A 14,021-nucleotide genomic window follows, 5' to 3' on the forward strand; every position below is an offset into this window, starting at 1 on the left:
TATATAATTTATACACATTTTGACATTGTTGTTTAATCCTTACAACAACCCCACGCCAAAGCATTTTCCCAAGATCACAGAAGTAAGAAGAGCTGGTCACACACATACACACCCGTACAACCTGACAGCCTACGTGGCCTCCCCCACAGGCCTATGTCCACATGAAAGCTGACTTGTTAGTAAGGCTGCTTCTCTGGCTAGAAAGATAAGAGGTCTTCTGCTCTTTCTCAGCTTGTGTGTAAGAGCTCAGACTCTGGCATCAGACAGATCTGGATTTGAATTCTGGCTCTGCCATTATTACTATCCTCAACTTCTTCCCCTGGGCAATGGGATAACTGTGACACTTCCTAATAGGAAGGTAGTCAGAATTAATGAGGACTATAAACAAGGCAGTTGACCCAGTATTTGGCACAGAGCAGATGCTTCATAAATGCTGCCTACTACTAATTGTCATCTTTGGGTCCCAGTGAAGGGAAGGGACGAAATAGTATCAAAGCTTTCCTTCAGCTGGGTCACACCCACACTTAATAGAGCTCAGTGAGCCCTGCCAGGCCCAGCTTGGTCTAAACACCACCCTAGCATGTGAGGCTGCCGAAGGAGACCCTTCTGGTCTTTGTAAATAACAAACAAGAAGTATTCTCATCTCATAGGCAGGTGTGAGCTTTGCAATTTACGAAGTACTCTCACTCCATTACTCCTCTGGATCCTCAAAAATCCTGTAAGGGTAGCAGGTCATAGATTATCATCCTATTTTAAAGATAAGAACACAAGTCCAAGAGATGTCACCAGCCCAAGATTGTACAGCTAGATGTCGAGTGAGATGGAATGTCAGCCTGTATCCTGGGCTCCTCAAGAAAGAGACCAAAAGGACTTAAAGCAACCAGAAAGACTTCTCATATTTGGTGAAATAAATCTCCTAAACTCACACATCAGAGGGGCTGGGCTGGTTCAACGGAATCACTGAGCCCTTAGAGTTAGCCTTCACCTTGCATTTCTCCAGTCCTGGGATGTCTTAGCTCACTCACACTGACAATGAGTCTGGCTGCTTAAAAGGGTGTGCAGGGCAAGCCATATGGAAATCAATGCAGCCAGAGCTGTTTATTGCAAATAAATTTGATTTTTCTCTTAACGCAGCAGTCATTCTTCATAATGTGTGACTAGCCTCCCTGGAGAGGGCTCGCCCAGTGGAACAGGGATATGGGATTGTGGGGGCAGGGGCAGGGGGTGAAGACGGAGGGTGGACAAGATAGGGATGGAGAAAGGAGATTGGAGGGAGGCAAAAGGAGCATGCAAAAAATGTGGTGTGCAGAGAGAGTGGGAAGCAGACTGAGGGGATTTAGGCTCCAATTTGGAGTTTCCCTCTACTCAGAAGGACCCAAAAGAGGAAGGCAAACTGGACTATGGCCCATAGGGGCGGTACTCGATATTTAACATCTAGTCAGGCCCACACTGTGACAAGTCAGAATATCTGCCTGACCACTCAACAGAGCCCAGAAGCCCCTGCTGACATTAATTAAATAGAAGCTGCAGCATAGGGAGGCTGAGGGGTGAGGGGTATTGTAGGGAAGAGGCTGGAGCAGGCAGAGCAGAGGCTGGGGACACTGAATGTGAGGAGGCTCGGGCATCGATTATTTACCAAGAGGCATAGAACCATTTCATGACTCTACCCTCCTTGCTGGCAAGTCTCCCTATCCTGGGACTGGAAGAGGAGAATCAAGGCCCTCCATTCAATTTAGCAGACATTCATAGGGCTCCTACTGAGTATCATAGGAGACATTCATAGGGCTCCTACTGTGTTTTAGGCACAGAGATTTAGGAATGAGCAAGACGTGGTCCTTGCCCCTGTTAAGGTCATCTCCAGTGGAGGAGTCAGGCCCTTAACTCTGTGTGGAATGACTGGGCTCAAGGAGGATGCTCAGGGAGCTTGGAGAAAGAAACAGTGACTTCTGCCCAGGGTATAGGATTAGAGGGACTTCACAGAGGTACCATCCAAGTTGGCCCTTCCTTAAAGGATGTGGAGGATTTGGCTGCTTGGGAAGGGGCAGAAGGATATGTCCAGGCAGAGGGAAGGCATGGACGTGGAACACCACGGTGAACCCAAAGGACAGCAGTGAGTTGTGGGGCAAGGAGACAGATTTCCGGTGGGCAGACCCATCCTCAGCACCCTAACCAAACTTACCTGTGTTTCCTCCCAGGCACCAACTTCACCCTACGTGAGCTGGGGCTGGGGGAGGTGACACCGCCTCATGGGACCATGTACCGCACAGACATCGGCCTCCCCCACTGCGGCTACTCCATGGGGGCCAGCTCTGATGCTGACATGGAGGCCGACACCGTGCTGTCCCCTGAGCACCCTGTGCGACTGTGGGGCCGGAGCACACGGTCAGGCCGCAGCTCCTGCCTGTCCAGCCGGGCCAACTCCAACCTCACACTCACTGACACAGAGCATGAGAACACTGAGACTGGTGAGTGGCCTGCTTGGCCTATGCCGGGTACCTGGGTTGTGGGACCTGGGTTTTAATTACAGTATTGATTTTCTGTTCCATCACTTGGGGCTCTGGTGAAGTCACTGAAAAATTGCTTTGCTCTCAGTGGACAAAAGTCAGAGCCTCTTGCACAGTTACATGAAATACTCACCAATTGGTGTCATGACAGAATGGGTCTCTGCTCTTTTTTTCCAGATTAGGAAGGGGTTTAAGGGGTGGGGCTATTGCTTTCAAAGTGCCTGTGTGTGAGGCAGCAGAGGGTCCAAGGGATGCTGGTGACCCATCCCCCACAATTTGTCTGCTATCACATGTTGATCAGAGGATGCCTTCTAAACAAAAACTGTCAGATTGGGTAACTTAAAACTTGAGGGTTTGCTTTTCCATATCTCATCTGCATATTTGATTTGGGGACATGTTGGCTGCTCTAGACTCCTTATTCTACTCTCATCTCTGTAGCTCCTTCTTCCAAGGCCCAAAAGATGCTGTGAGAGAAAAAAGATGATATTTAGTTCACACAACTCCTTCCTATGGTGGAGGAAAGGGAACCTGGTTTCAGAATTCCTTCTTACTCTCAGACTCGAGGAGCTTTGAGTTAAATGCAGCCCTGCGATGAGAATCTCCCTTTCTGTGGTGTTTTGTATCCCACCAGTCCCTGGGCAGCTTTGCAGACCCAGGTCTGCACTGAGGAAAGTCCGTCCTACTGGAGTCTAGCAGCGAAGATTTAGGGAGGGTGGCAGAGATCAGGGACGGCCCCTCTGTCTGGGGGAGGTTTTTGTTTCTCAGAAGTCCAATGAGGGGGTCTGCTGAAGCTTCCACACCAGATGTGGAATGGAAGCAGGATCTGGGGCGGACAGTCTGAATGAGAACTGGAAGAGCCAAGCCAAGTACCAGCATCTCCTACTGGTTTCCAGCCCTAGCTTCAGAGGTGAAGTCTTAGTTGGATTAGTCTGTGAAAAGGATGCTCCAGCTGGATTACACAGGACACAGTCGCAGATTAGGGATTGGACAGAAGACTAAGTAAGATCAGGATCAGGTGGGAAATTTATCTTATTAAAGAGTCAGGTGCAGCAAAGTTCCGAATGTTCATTTTGCCTCATTTCACTCCTCCCAGAGAACTCAGAGTTTTCCTAGGGAGCATGTGCACCTGTCTGAGGGGTTGGTGGAGAAGCAGGTCCTGGATACTGGTTTGGCAGTATTACCCTCCCCTTATCCCCAACTAGCCCTCTGAGAGAGCCAGTGACCTCAGCACTTGAAGGATCTCCTCTCTGCAGTGGGGAAACATCCACTATCCTTCATCTACCTTCCCACTAAGGCCCAAGCTAAACCAGCATTTCTTCCTCTTTCTAAATCAGAGGCCTATACAGAGAAAATGGTGTCTGATTAGGAGACAGGAAGCTTCTGTTTTATCACTGACCAGAGGTGTGGCACTGGATAAATTCCATCCTTTCTCTGGAACAACCTCAGTTTTATCTATAAACTAAGTGGTTTAAATGAAATCAGCATTTACTGTATTCTGAGAATGTTAATAGTTCTTAGATGGGGGTGAAGAGGGTAAGTACTCCAAGGTCAAATGATGTTGGAAACATTGGCTTAAAGGGATTAAAATCAGTTTCTTTACTGTAGGACTTTTTTCAGGGCCTTTAAAATATGGTAATGTGCATGCTAATGGATAAATTACCAAGGAGGGATAAATGCAACATTCCCCAAATTGATCTGAACATAGAAACCTTTATTCTCAGAGCTTCTGCTGGGTTCAGGATTCTAATGCACACCTTTTGGGGTGCAGGCCCTTCCAGATCTAGGATTCTGTGATTCTAAGTGCTTACATTAAGATGAAGGTGCACAAAAGGAAAATGATCATAATAATAGTTCATAGATCCTGCTGATTATCAGACCCCAAGCACAGTGCTAAGTGCTTTAGTTATATAATCTCGTTTACTGCCCCTACAGTCCTTCAAGGTAGATATTGTCATCCCTCTTGCACAATATCAAGAAACTACAGCACTGAAAGGTTAAGCAAACTGCATAGGTCACACAGCTAGCAAGACAGAATTTGAACTCATACCTATGTGACTCTAAAATCCTTACTCTTGCAGCTTTAGTTCTAGTGAATTTCCTCTGCAACAAAACTCTTGGGTTGTTTGTTCTTTTGAAGGTTTCTTGTCAGGGTGATAAATGATCACTTTTCCATAAAGTCATGGCAGAATGAGGTGCACGCCGCCCACATTATTGTACATTCCCTGAGAGCTGAATTACAGCTGAATTAAGCCTCTGTTGGGTGATAATGACATAGTTAACGAGCCTGAAGAGCTTCAGCGTTTGATAACAGGGACAGAGAAATGGCTGCCTGTTTCTCCCGGTCGTGCCACCCTCTCCTCCTGACAATTCATTTCTGCATTGGCCACTGTACTTTAAGCCTTGCTGTACTTGGGGAAGATGGGGCAGGTAGAGGCGGTGGGCAGGTAACTATAACAAAGAGCCCCTGGCCTCTGCATCCCTTCCAGGCCTGGACTCCCCAGACCCAGACACCCATGGGTACCCATGCACTTATCCACTTTCTCCCCATTGGGAAGTTACACTTACAGTTTTGTTATATTCAGGTCTAAATAATGACAATGACTCATCCTGACAGTAAATGAGCCATAGGAATGACTCCCTTTTACCCATTGATGAGATTGACAGTCTCTTGTTCACACGGTTATCTCTTCAACAGCTGATGACTGGGGCTCAAAGAGGTGAAGGGCACATGAGCCTCATCTAGTTGAGCTTGTGCCAGGCTCTACACAAGCCTTCATTCTTTTCTGGCTCTCCCTCTCTCCTCCCTGTCCCCCTACTCTTCAGTCTTCCTCCCCTGTCCACCTCTCTTTCTTTCACATTCATTCCCCTGGCCCCAGTTCCTGTTTTTCTGTGATGAGAATCCAGATCTTACTAGTAGAACAGGATTTAGTTCCACAGGACATGTAAACCAAGCCATTACAGCATGGCCACTTTTCAGGAATAGGGAGAATCTACACTGAGGGCTTACTGGGTGTCAACCCACTGTACAAGTGCAATTGCTTTGAATCCTCATGGCAACTCCAGGCATTTCTGCTTCCCAGGTAAGAGAACTGAGGCTCCAAAAAGGTCATCTGTCCTGCCAGAGCTTGTGCAGCCAGTGAGTCAGCAGGTCAGCAGAGTCTGGTTTTGAACTCAGATCTCTTTGATCCTATAGTCTGAGCCCTTTGTCTACCTCCATCTGAGGTAAACAATTGAGGCCACCAAAAAATGTATGGCAGAGTTCTCAGAGATCCTTGCCAGATGTGAAATGCAAATGTAATCCCCAGCAACTTCCAGCCCCAGGAAACTGACTCTATCTCCACCCACGCCTGGCCTTGCATTAGTCAATAGTAATTGTCAACAGTATTGATAGCAGTAGAGGCTTTTACTGAGGTCACAGTGATGCTGCATGCAGCTGCCATCAATAATAACTTTTATGGGGTCCATTAAAGCCAATTTCTGCCCCTGAAGGTTAATGTCAGCAGCTTTTATGTCACTGCTTAATATACAAAATAAATACAGAATTGACTGGATAATGTAAACACAAATCTTCCTTCTCAGGGCCACCAGGAAGAGCCAGCCCTCAGGCCTCTCCTGCTGAGTGAGGCCAACAGGCTGGGGGCAGTGAGAAGGAGCTGCCATTTTGTCAGGCACACAGTCGGCATTCAAAAATGTTTTCTAGAAAACAGAGATTGTGATGTGAGCTCAATTTCCACCCACTAGGTCAGATTGACACTGTGTCTCTTTTGTAGATTCATTCTGTAATTTGTTCTATCACTACACCAAGCTCCTTCAGTGTGCCACACATTATTCTAGAATTGAGGATCTAGATAAATAGCTGGGGAATTGGAGATATGATAATGGAGGTATGTATAGCAGGCAATGTCACAGAGTAAGAAGAAATAGTAGTTCCAGAGTTAGTGAGGACACTCGGCCTTAAATCCTGACCATATGACATCTCAGCCCTGAAACCTTGGGCAAGTCACCTCACCTACCAGAACCAGTTTCCTCCTTTCTAAAATAACTCTCCAGTAGTTACAAGGGGCTGGGAGAGGGAGGAATGGAGAGTTAGTGTTTAATGGGTGCAGAGTTCCAGTGTGGGATGATGAAAAAGTTCTAGAGGTGGCATAGTAGCGATGGTGGCTTAACAATGTGAATGTACTTAATGCTACCAAATTATATACTTAAACATGGTTAAAAGAGTCATGTATGTTTTACCACAATAACAACAACAGTGAAAACAGCATGTCATCTTTCCTTCTTGAAGTGTTGCTATGAGCCCATACTACAACATTTGTGAAATATCTGGTCTGTGTTGGTCCTTAATTCATACTAGCTATTAAAAATAATTTTTTAAAGAGCTATGAGATGATAGTAAAAGGAGCCATTTGTTTTACCTTGAGGATGCAAAGGCTCATTCCTACATTCCACTCATAGTATGTAAGGCCAAGTAGGATTTTGCAGAGCATAAGGGATCTGAGAGAGGCATTCCCAAAAGAGGCGATTGCTCAAGCCGGTGCTCAGGGGCATGAAGAAGTATGGTGGGTCTGGGGAATAGTGAGAACTTTCTTCTTGCTTTAATCCCAGAGGCAAATTGAGAAATTCACTTAGAAAAAGAAACAAAACAGAATCACAGTTACCCCAAAATTATCAAGCAGCCTGAGTGTCAAAAGGGAAATTATTGGTTAACCTAATTAGGCAGCCAAATTGCTTATTCAGAAGCAGAAGATTAGGTGAGCATCTCCAAAGCACAGAGAGAAAGAAGCTCATTACCAAGTTAACTCAATTTATCCTCTGCCCTCCCAGGCTCCATGCTCATGAGACTTGGTTTTAAAAATCTATAAGACTATCTATCATTAATTCCCTAAGTTGCCAGAGTACTACAGCTGCCCAGCCATTGTATATGAGACTCCATCTTCTAGGACAGGAAGCCAGGCTCCCTCAGCTGGGGTAGGGATTCGATCCCCACATTTATCTACTCTTCTGCCTTGTGAGCTGGCCCACACTCCCAAGAATGCAGAGGTGCTTGATATTTTCAGGGAATTAGAGTCTCCAATTGGACAGTGTTATAAGGCTCTGAGTTCCAAAATGAAATGCAAAGGGCATGGTAGAGTCAGAGCACCTGAGAATGTGGGAGCTAGAAGGGACCTTGGAGACAATAAGCCCATTGACTCAACCTTTCCCCATTTCCTAGCCAAGGAAACTGAGATTCAGAAAGAATAGATGACTTGCTAAAGGTTGCACAGATAGCAAATGGCAGAGCCAGGACAGGATTTGAGTCAACATCTGTCCCACTCCAGGGCCCATTATCTTGATCGACTGCTGAACTTCACAGTTTGTTCTGTTTTACAGAAACTTGTTTGTATGAGCTCAGTGCCTACGGTCTATACAATCTGCGAGACAGTTCTAGATGTTTCCCTAACAAAAACTTTGTCAACCTTAGAAACTTCCAGGAAAGAAATCGAATTCATAGCCTATGAGAGCGGACGAGTAGCTAGAGATCATACCCAGCCACTCTCAAATTGTGACATGCCAGAGAAAAGACATGTAAAGTAGGGATGATAGAGATTCAAAAGAAAAATGCCAGCCAGAAGTTATCTGAGAAGGTTTCATGGAAGAAGCGCAGGCAGGGCTGGGAAGGACTATAACAGGTAAAGAGGGAGAGAAGGGGAATTCTGGGTAGACACAGGCATGGAGGTAAACAAACATAAGTTGTATCTCATGGGTCTAGGACATAGGTATGTGACTGAGACTCTGGGGACAGAGTGTGCTGGGAGGGAAGGTTGGAGAGTTAGATGGGTCATCTGTCATTTAACAACTATTTTTTTGAGCACCTACCATGTACCATGTAGTGTTTTAGGTATTGTTTAATTCCAACAAGATCAACACAGACAAAACTGCCCACCCATCAGTGGGGAGACTGGTGATAAAAAACTAAATTATATAAGATGTTTCAAGATGATTAAGTGTTATGGAAAAGAGAATAGGGGATGCTGGGGTAAGAGAGGGGTTGCAGTTCTAAATATGGTGGCCAGAGAAGCCTTCACTGATAAGATGGCATTTGAGGTAAGCAAGGGAGCAAGTGGTGAGGATGTCTGGAGGAAAAGTGATCCTGGCAGAAAGAAGGACAGGTTCAAAAGCCTTGAGGCAGGAGTATGTCTGGCTTGTTTGAAAAGCAGCAAGGAGGCCAGTGTGGCTGTAGTAGGGGAGGAGGTCAAAGAGATGACATGGGATAGAGGTGCATGCAAGTCATTGCACAGGGAGCCATGGTAGGGCTCTGAGCTGAGGAGTGAAAGGATCTGACTAATACTTGGACATTCTGGAAGTTGTGTTGAGATCTAGTGAGCTATGTCAAAGTAGGAGGCTACTGCAGTAATCCAGGAGACAGGAGGAGGGCTCAGGCCAGTTGGATGCATGGGGCACTGAGGATGGGATCTGTACTGAAGAAGGAAATGAGCTGCCTCTTCCCTGCTCCACTGCAGAGCCTCATTAGCAGTGAGGAAGACCTCAACACTCTTAGGTTCTGTGACCAAAATGAGCTCTCAGGTACTATTAGGAGAGGGGGCACAGCTGATCCTTTTTCTTGCCTAAAGGCTCCTTCAGCCCAGTTGCAGAGTCCTTTAGCAATGGCCTGTCCCATGCCACATGCCATGCTTTCTCTCATAGATTATGGCCTTGATCAAGAACCCTCCACCCCCTTGCTCATTCTTCATACCATGCTCCATCCTGCTGTTGATCATCTGTTTCTGACCTTGCTGCCCACCTCCCACTCCCAGCCTTGTATTACCTCCCACACGAGACTCTTGGCACCATCTTTTCTTGTTATCATCTTGGCTTCCTTTTGGTCATAATTCTAGCCCTTCCTTTTACCCAGCTACCTCAAACTGCCTTGGTGATGTTTGACCTGGAGCCTCCTCTTCATAGCACTACCTCTACTGAAATTGCTGGTGGTTTGGGAGTGGGTATCAGACAGCCACTAGCATTGTTCTTGTGAGTTCCTCTTAAGAGTACTTTAAGCAGTCCTGGCCTTGCTTAAATGCATCCCAAATCTACTCCCCACTGGCATGCTCTGTTGCTTTCCCTGGTGAGCAGTGTGTACAAATACAAGAGCACCCTGCTTCTGAACTGCAAGGAGGAAAAGAGAGGCAGGAAGATTCAAAGCTACGCTAAATTGGGATAGATTGCATTCCTGAAACTAGGTTAGGACCCACTGTGTGTGCACAGAGGTGCAGCAAATCAGACTTTTGCTTTTAATTTAAGCCAACATGACTTTCAGTTTCAATGGAAGCAACGATGTATACCACGTCAAACTTCCTACCGGAAGATGTGTGCAAGGCATTTTTTCCCATCAGTAAGCTCGGCTTTGTCCAAGGAGAGTGGCTTCTGGGCCTGTTTCAACTTTATCTAACTCAGGATGACTTAGGGGAAGAAAGGGAACAACTAATGGTGGGAAATGAGCTTCCTTCCCACAAGAGTCTAATTCCAGAGCTGGGTGTGTGGAGTCCAGGGATGTATCTGGTTTCAATTTTAACTGTTCTCAGTCTCAGTGTGACCTGGAGCAAACCACTGCTCTGCTCTGAGCATTAGGTTCCCTGTCAGCCAAATCGGGTCACTGGAATATCAACAAGATAACTCAGGAGTTAGGACTTTGGAGTCGAACTCAGAATTCCAGCTCAGCCCCTCAGTTATTGAGTGGTTTTGTGCAAATTCTTGAATCTTACTGAGACTTGCTTTCTTCATCTGCAACATTGGAATGAATACACACCCACCTCTAATGTTGTCATGAGCATGAAAGGCAATTGTGCATATGAAAGATGCAGGATTACATTTTCTAAACTGTGGATGGTAAGCAATCCTGATATCAATGCTGTGTCTCAGCCCCATCATTTAAAACAATAACAATAATACCTAAAATAGAGATGAGCAGAATAGAGTGCATAGCACATAGTAAAGTTCTATTTTATGAATTTTTATTTTAGGTATACTTTACACACAACACCTATAGTAGGTCACCACATACAATTTATTTCTTACTGTGGAGTTCAGTAAAAAAAAAGTTTAAAAGATAGCACCTAGTACATAGCAGGACCTTGTGAATGTTAATTCCTTTCCTGCAAGGACCCCTCAGCTTGAAGAATCCATGAATCATAGATGTCATAGTCTTGTCCAAAAACTATTGACATAGTATTTCTAGGGCCCCTTTACTGAGAATGAGTGTATATCTGGGCAGGGCCTCAAGGTTCAATTGAAAGAAGCTGGGCTCTGTGATGAGATAGACTTGCCCAAGGTCACATAGTTTATATAATGACAGAGCGGAATTCTTGGTTTGTGAAACCTAGCCATGTCTCCTTCTCCCCTTTCCTAGTTCCTCCTCTGTATGCGGCCATTTGTGTGACTCATAAGCCCTAGAGAAACTCTGAGCTGTGAGGACAGTAGGAGCAGCACCCCCAAACAGGAGGAGCTGATTTAGGAGGATAGAGGTGGCTGCCAGAGTCATAATCTGGGTTCGTGTAAACAGCTGGATCTCTCCACTCAACATGAAGGGAACTAGAACGGAACCCAGGGCAAATATACCCAAGTACCACATGCAACTAGCATGTTCCTCAACCCATGGATCCTTACCGCAAATTTAATTTCACATCCATCAACCCAAGAAGATTGACTACAAAAGGAACGAATAACTCTCTTTCCTTTGCCTTGGGGCTGGAGAAAAGCATGCACAGCAATGTGTGAGGAAGGGCTCCCAGGAGTTCATGTGGGTTTGGTACTTGAAGCATAGTGCGGGGAGGGTATCAGTGATTATCCATCCATAGGATCCCTAGAACCAGGCTCAGTGCAAATCCCACAAAATACCTCTTTAGGGAAGAAGTCTCAGCAAAGACTAGGTCCTTCCCCAAACTCTTACCAAAATGACAGTCCTGACTTCCTCTGATGGTGGGGACCAACAAAGGCAAAGAAAAGGAACATCAAACTAGCAGTCAGAAGCCTCAGATCTGACTCCCAGCTGTGTGGAGTGTTTAGCAAATAGCCAGAGTTTTGTTATAGCTGAGCCTATGTGGATTAAGAAGGGATGAGACAAGGAAGGAAAGCGAGGCTCTGTCATGGCAGAGGATGGTTCTGAACTGCTGATTCAAGAGTTCAGACTTTCTCCAGAAGGTCATAAGGAACCACAGAAAAGATTTAAGCAGAGAGAAATCAAAGATGGCAAATATCTTCCCTGATTTAGGTTAGGACATCAGTCTATAAAACAGAATTTGTTTTTCCCATTTTATAGATGATGAAATTACAGCCTCCCCGCCCTCACCTCCCCACCATGGATGGAACTGTGTCCCTCCTTAAATTTATATGTTGAAACTCTAACCCCTAATGTGATGGATAGTATTTGGAAATGGGGCCTTTGGAAGGTAATTAGGTTTAGATGAGGTCATGAGAGTGAGGCCCTCATGATGGGATTATTGCCTCACATTGAGGAAAACCCATGTGAGCATACAGCAAGAAGAAGCCAGGAAGAGTGTTCTCACCAGAACTTGACCATGTTGGCACCCTCAAGAATTATAAGGAAACCTATTTCCGTTGTTTAAGTCACCCAGTTTGCAGTATTTTGTCATAGCAGTCCAAGGTGACCAAGACAGCCCTCAAAAGCTTGCCAGCCAGCAAGTCACAAAACTATCATTATCTGAGGCTCTTACCCCTGGCCATATTGCCTCATGAAGATATGAGTGCAAAACCGTTTAAGAATGCCAGTACTTTTGTGGGTTACAAGGTGCCAATATGCCAGACCATCTCTTTCAAAAAATAGCTTAGTAACTCACACTTATAAGCACAGACTCTGGAGCCAGACAGCCTGGGTTTGAACCCCAGCTCTTCTACTTATTAGCTGTATTACCTTGTGTTACACAAGGCAATTCTTAATCTGTCCATGCCTCAGTTTCTTTACCTGTAAGATGGAGCTATTTCTACTCTCTACTTCATAGTGTGGTTATAAGAATTAAATGAGCTCAGAGAGTTAAGTGCCTGGCACATAGGAAGTACTACTTAAGCATATGCTATTATTATTAATTATATAGTGCTTTTTATTCACAAAGTGTTTTCACAATTTTGTTTAACAATTGCAATAACCTTCGAGGTAGATATCAGTCTCATCATTGTTTGGAAGTGCTCTGAGATCACACAGCTGGAAAGTGGTAGAGATAGGATTCAATCCCATGTCCCTCTGAGCCCACACCACGCACGGCTTCCCACACAACTCCATCTGGCAGCTGGTCAGCCTGGCTCTTTCTGCCAAAGATGATTCCCCAGCTACCAGGGCCAAGTGTGAAAAGACCTCGACCGGCCTGATATTCCTCAGGCCAGTTTTTCCTAGTCTGCTCTATGAGAAAAATCTCAGCCCAAGCTATCTGTTCAGGAAGAAACTTATCGTCAAATAAAGAGCCAAACCCTTTATGTTCCAAACACTTAAGAGGACTTTTCTCTCCGCTACTGCTCAGCAGCCTGGCTCCTAAATGAGTTTGCTGTGCTCGGCCTTGTAGGACCTTAACTACAAAACAAATTGCTTTCCTGAATGTGCCTCCAAGAAGGAAATAATCAGATGGAGCAAATCAAGTTCAAGGTGTGGTATAAACAAAGGGAAATTGTTTGCCAATCCAACAGCTTATAAGGATAGAAGAGGGAGGAGAGAGGAGCCATCGTGGGTGTGAAGTGGGCTGTGAAAATGCAGAGGAAGGCTCTTCAAATAGGAACCAAATGAGCTAAGTCAAAAGTTAGACAGCAACACATTAGAAGTGAGGAACTTCGGGTGTCTCTCCCGCTCTGTAGACTCACTCAGCAGCGAAAAGGGAGAAGCTGCTTAAGCCCAAAGGATTCACCCTTCTTTCTACCTGCATCCACAGCTTTCAATAATTTATTATCTCAGCACTAGAGTTAGTAGTGCATTTTATTTGGAGAAAATATTTTGTCATTTTTTTTTTTCCCCCACCTAGATTTAAAAACTCTTCAAGAGTCTGCTCTGGCACTAAGCCATTATTATTCACATTTAGGGAGTGCGTAAGAGCTCAAGATGTTCTTTAATACTCCCCAAAAATTTCATAAATTATCACATCATCTCCCCAGTTCAGAGCACCTGAGCCCACATCCTGACTTTGAACCCTGACAGTGGATCTTCAAACTTGAAGTCTTTGTCAGGGGCTGTTTAAGGCTCATTGAGTCACTAGCAGGACCCACAGGGCTCAGCACATAGTGGAATTCACAGCTAAGACTTATTATAGCAAAAAGATATAAAGCAAACCAGCAAAGGGGAAAGGAGAAGAGGGCGGAGTCTAAAGGAAACCCTGCACAAGCTTCCAAGAGTCCTCTCCTAGCAGCGTTACACAGGATGTACCTAATTCCTCCAGCAGAGTTGCGATGACACAGGCAAAGTGCTTTCTACCCAGGAGGCTCAAAAGAGCCCCCGTGCCCAAAAGTATTACTGTGGGGGCTTGTCAGAGAGCTAGCTACTCTCTC

At 45.4% G+C, this 14,021-nt stretch overlaps 1 protein-coding gene across 1 annotated transcript in view; it reads left to right on the plus strand.

Annotated features, from left to right (window-relative positions):
* Nucleotides 1-2,191: 2,191 nt before the first annotated feature.
* The window catches only part of TENM4 (teneurin transmembrane protein 4), a 375,350-nt gene continuing 363,520 nt past the window's right edge, over nt 2,192-14,021 (plus strand). The window contains exon 1 of the mRNA XM_023535518.1: nt 2,192-2,465. Coding sequence (XP_023391286.1) covers nt 2,255-2,465 — 211 coding nt within the window. The 5' untranslated portion in view covers nt 2,192-2,254. The remainder of the gene's footprint in view (nt 2,466-14,021) is intronic.

Source organism: Pteropus vampyrus, unplaced genomic scaffold (genome assembly GCF_000151845.1).
Source record: "Pteropus vampyrus isolate Shadow unplaced genomic scaffold, Pvam_2.0 Scaffold141, whole genome shotgun sequence".
Taxonomy (NCBI): Eukaryota; Metazoa; Chordata; class Mammalia; order Chiroptera; family Pteropodidae; genus Pteropus; species Pteropus vampyrus.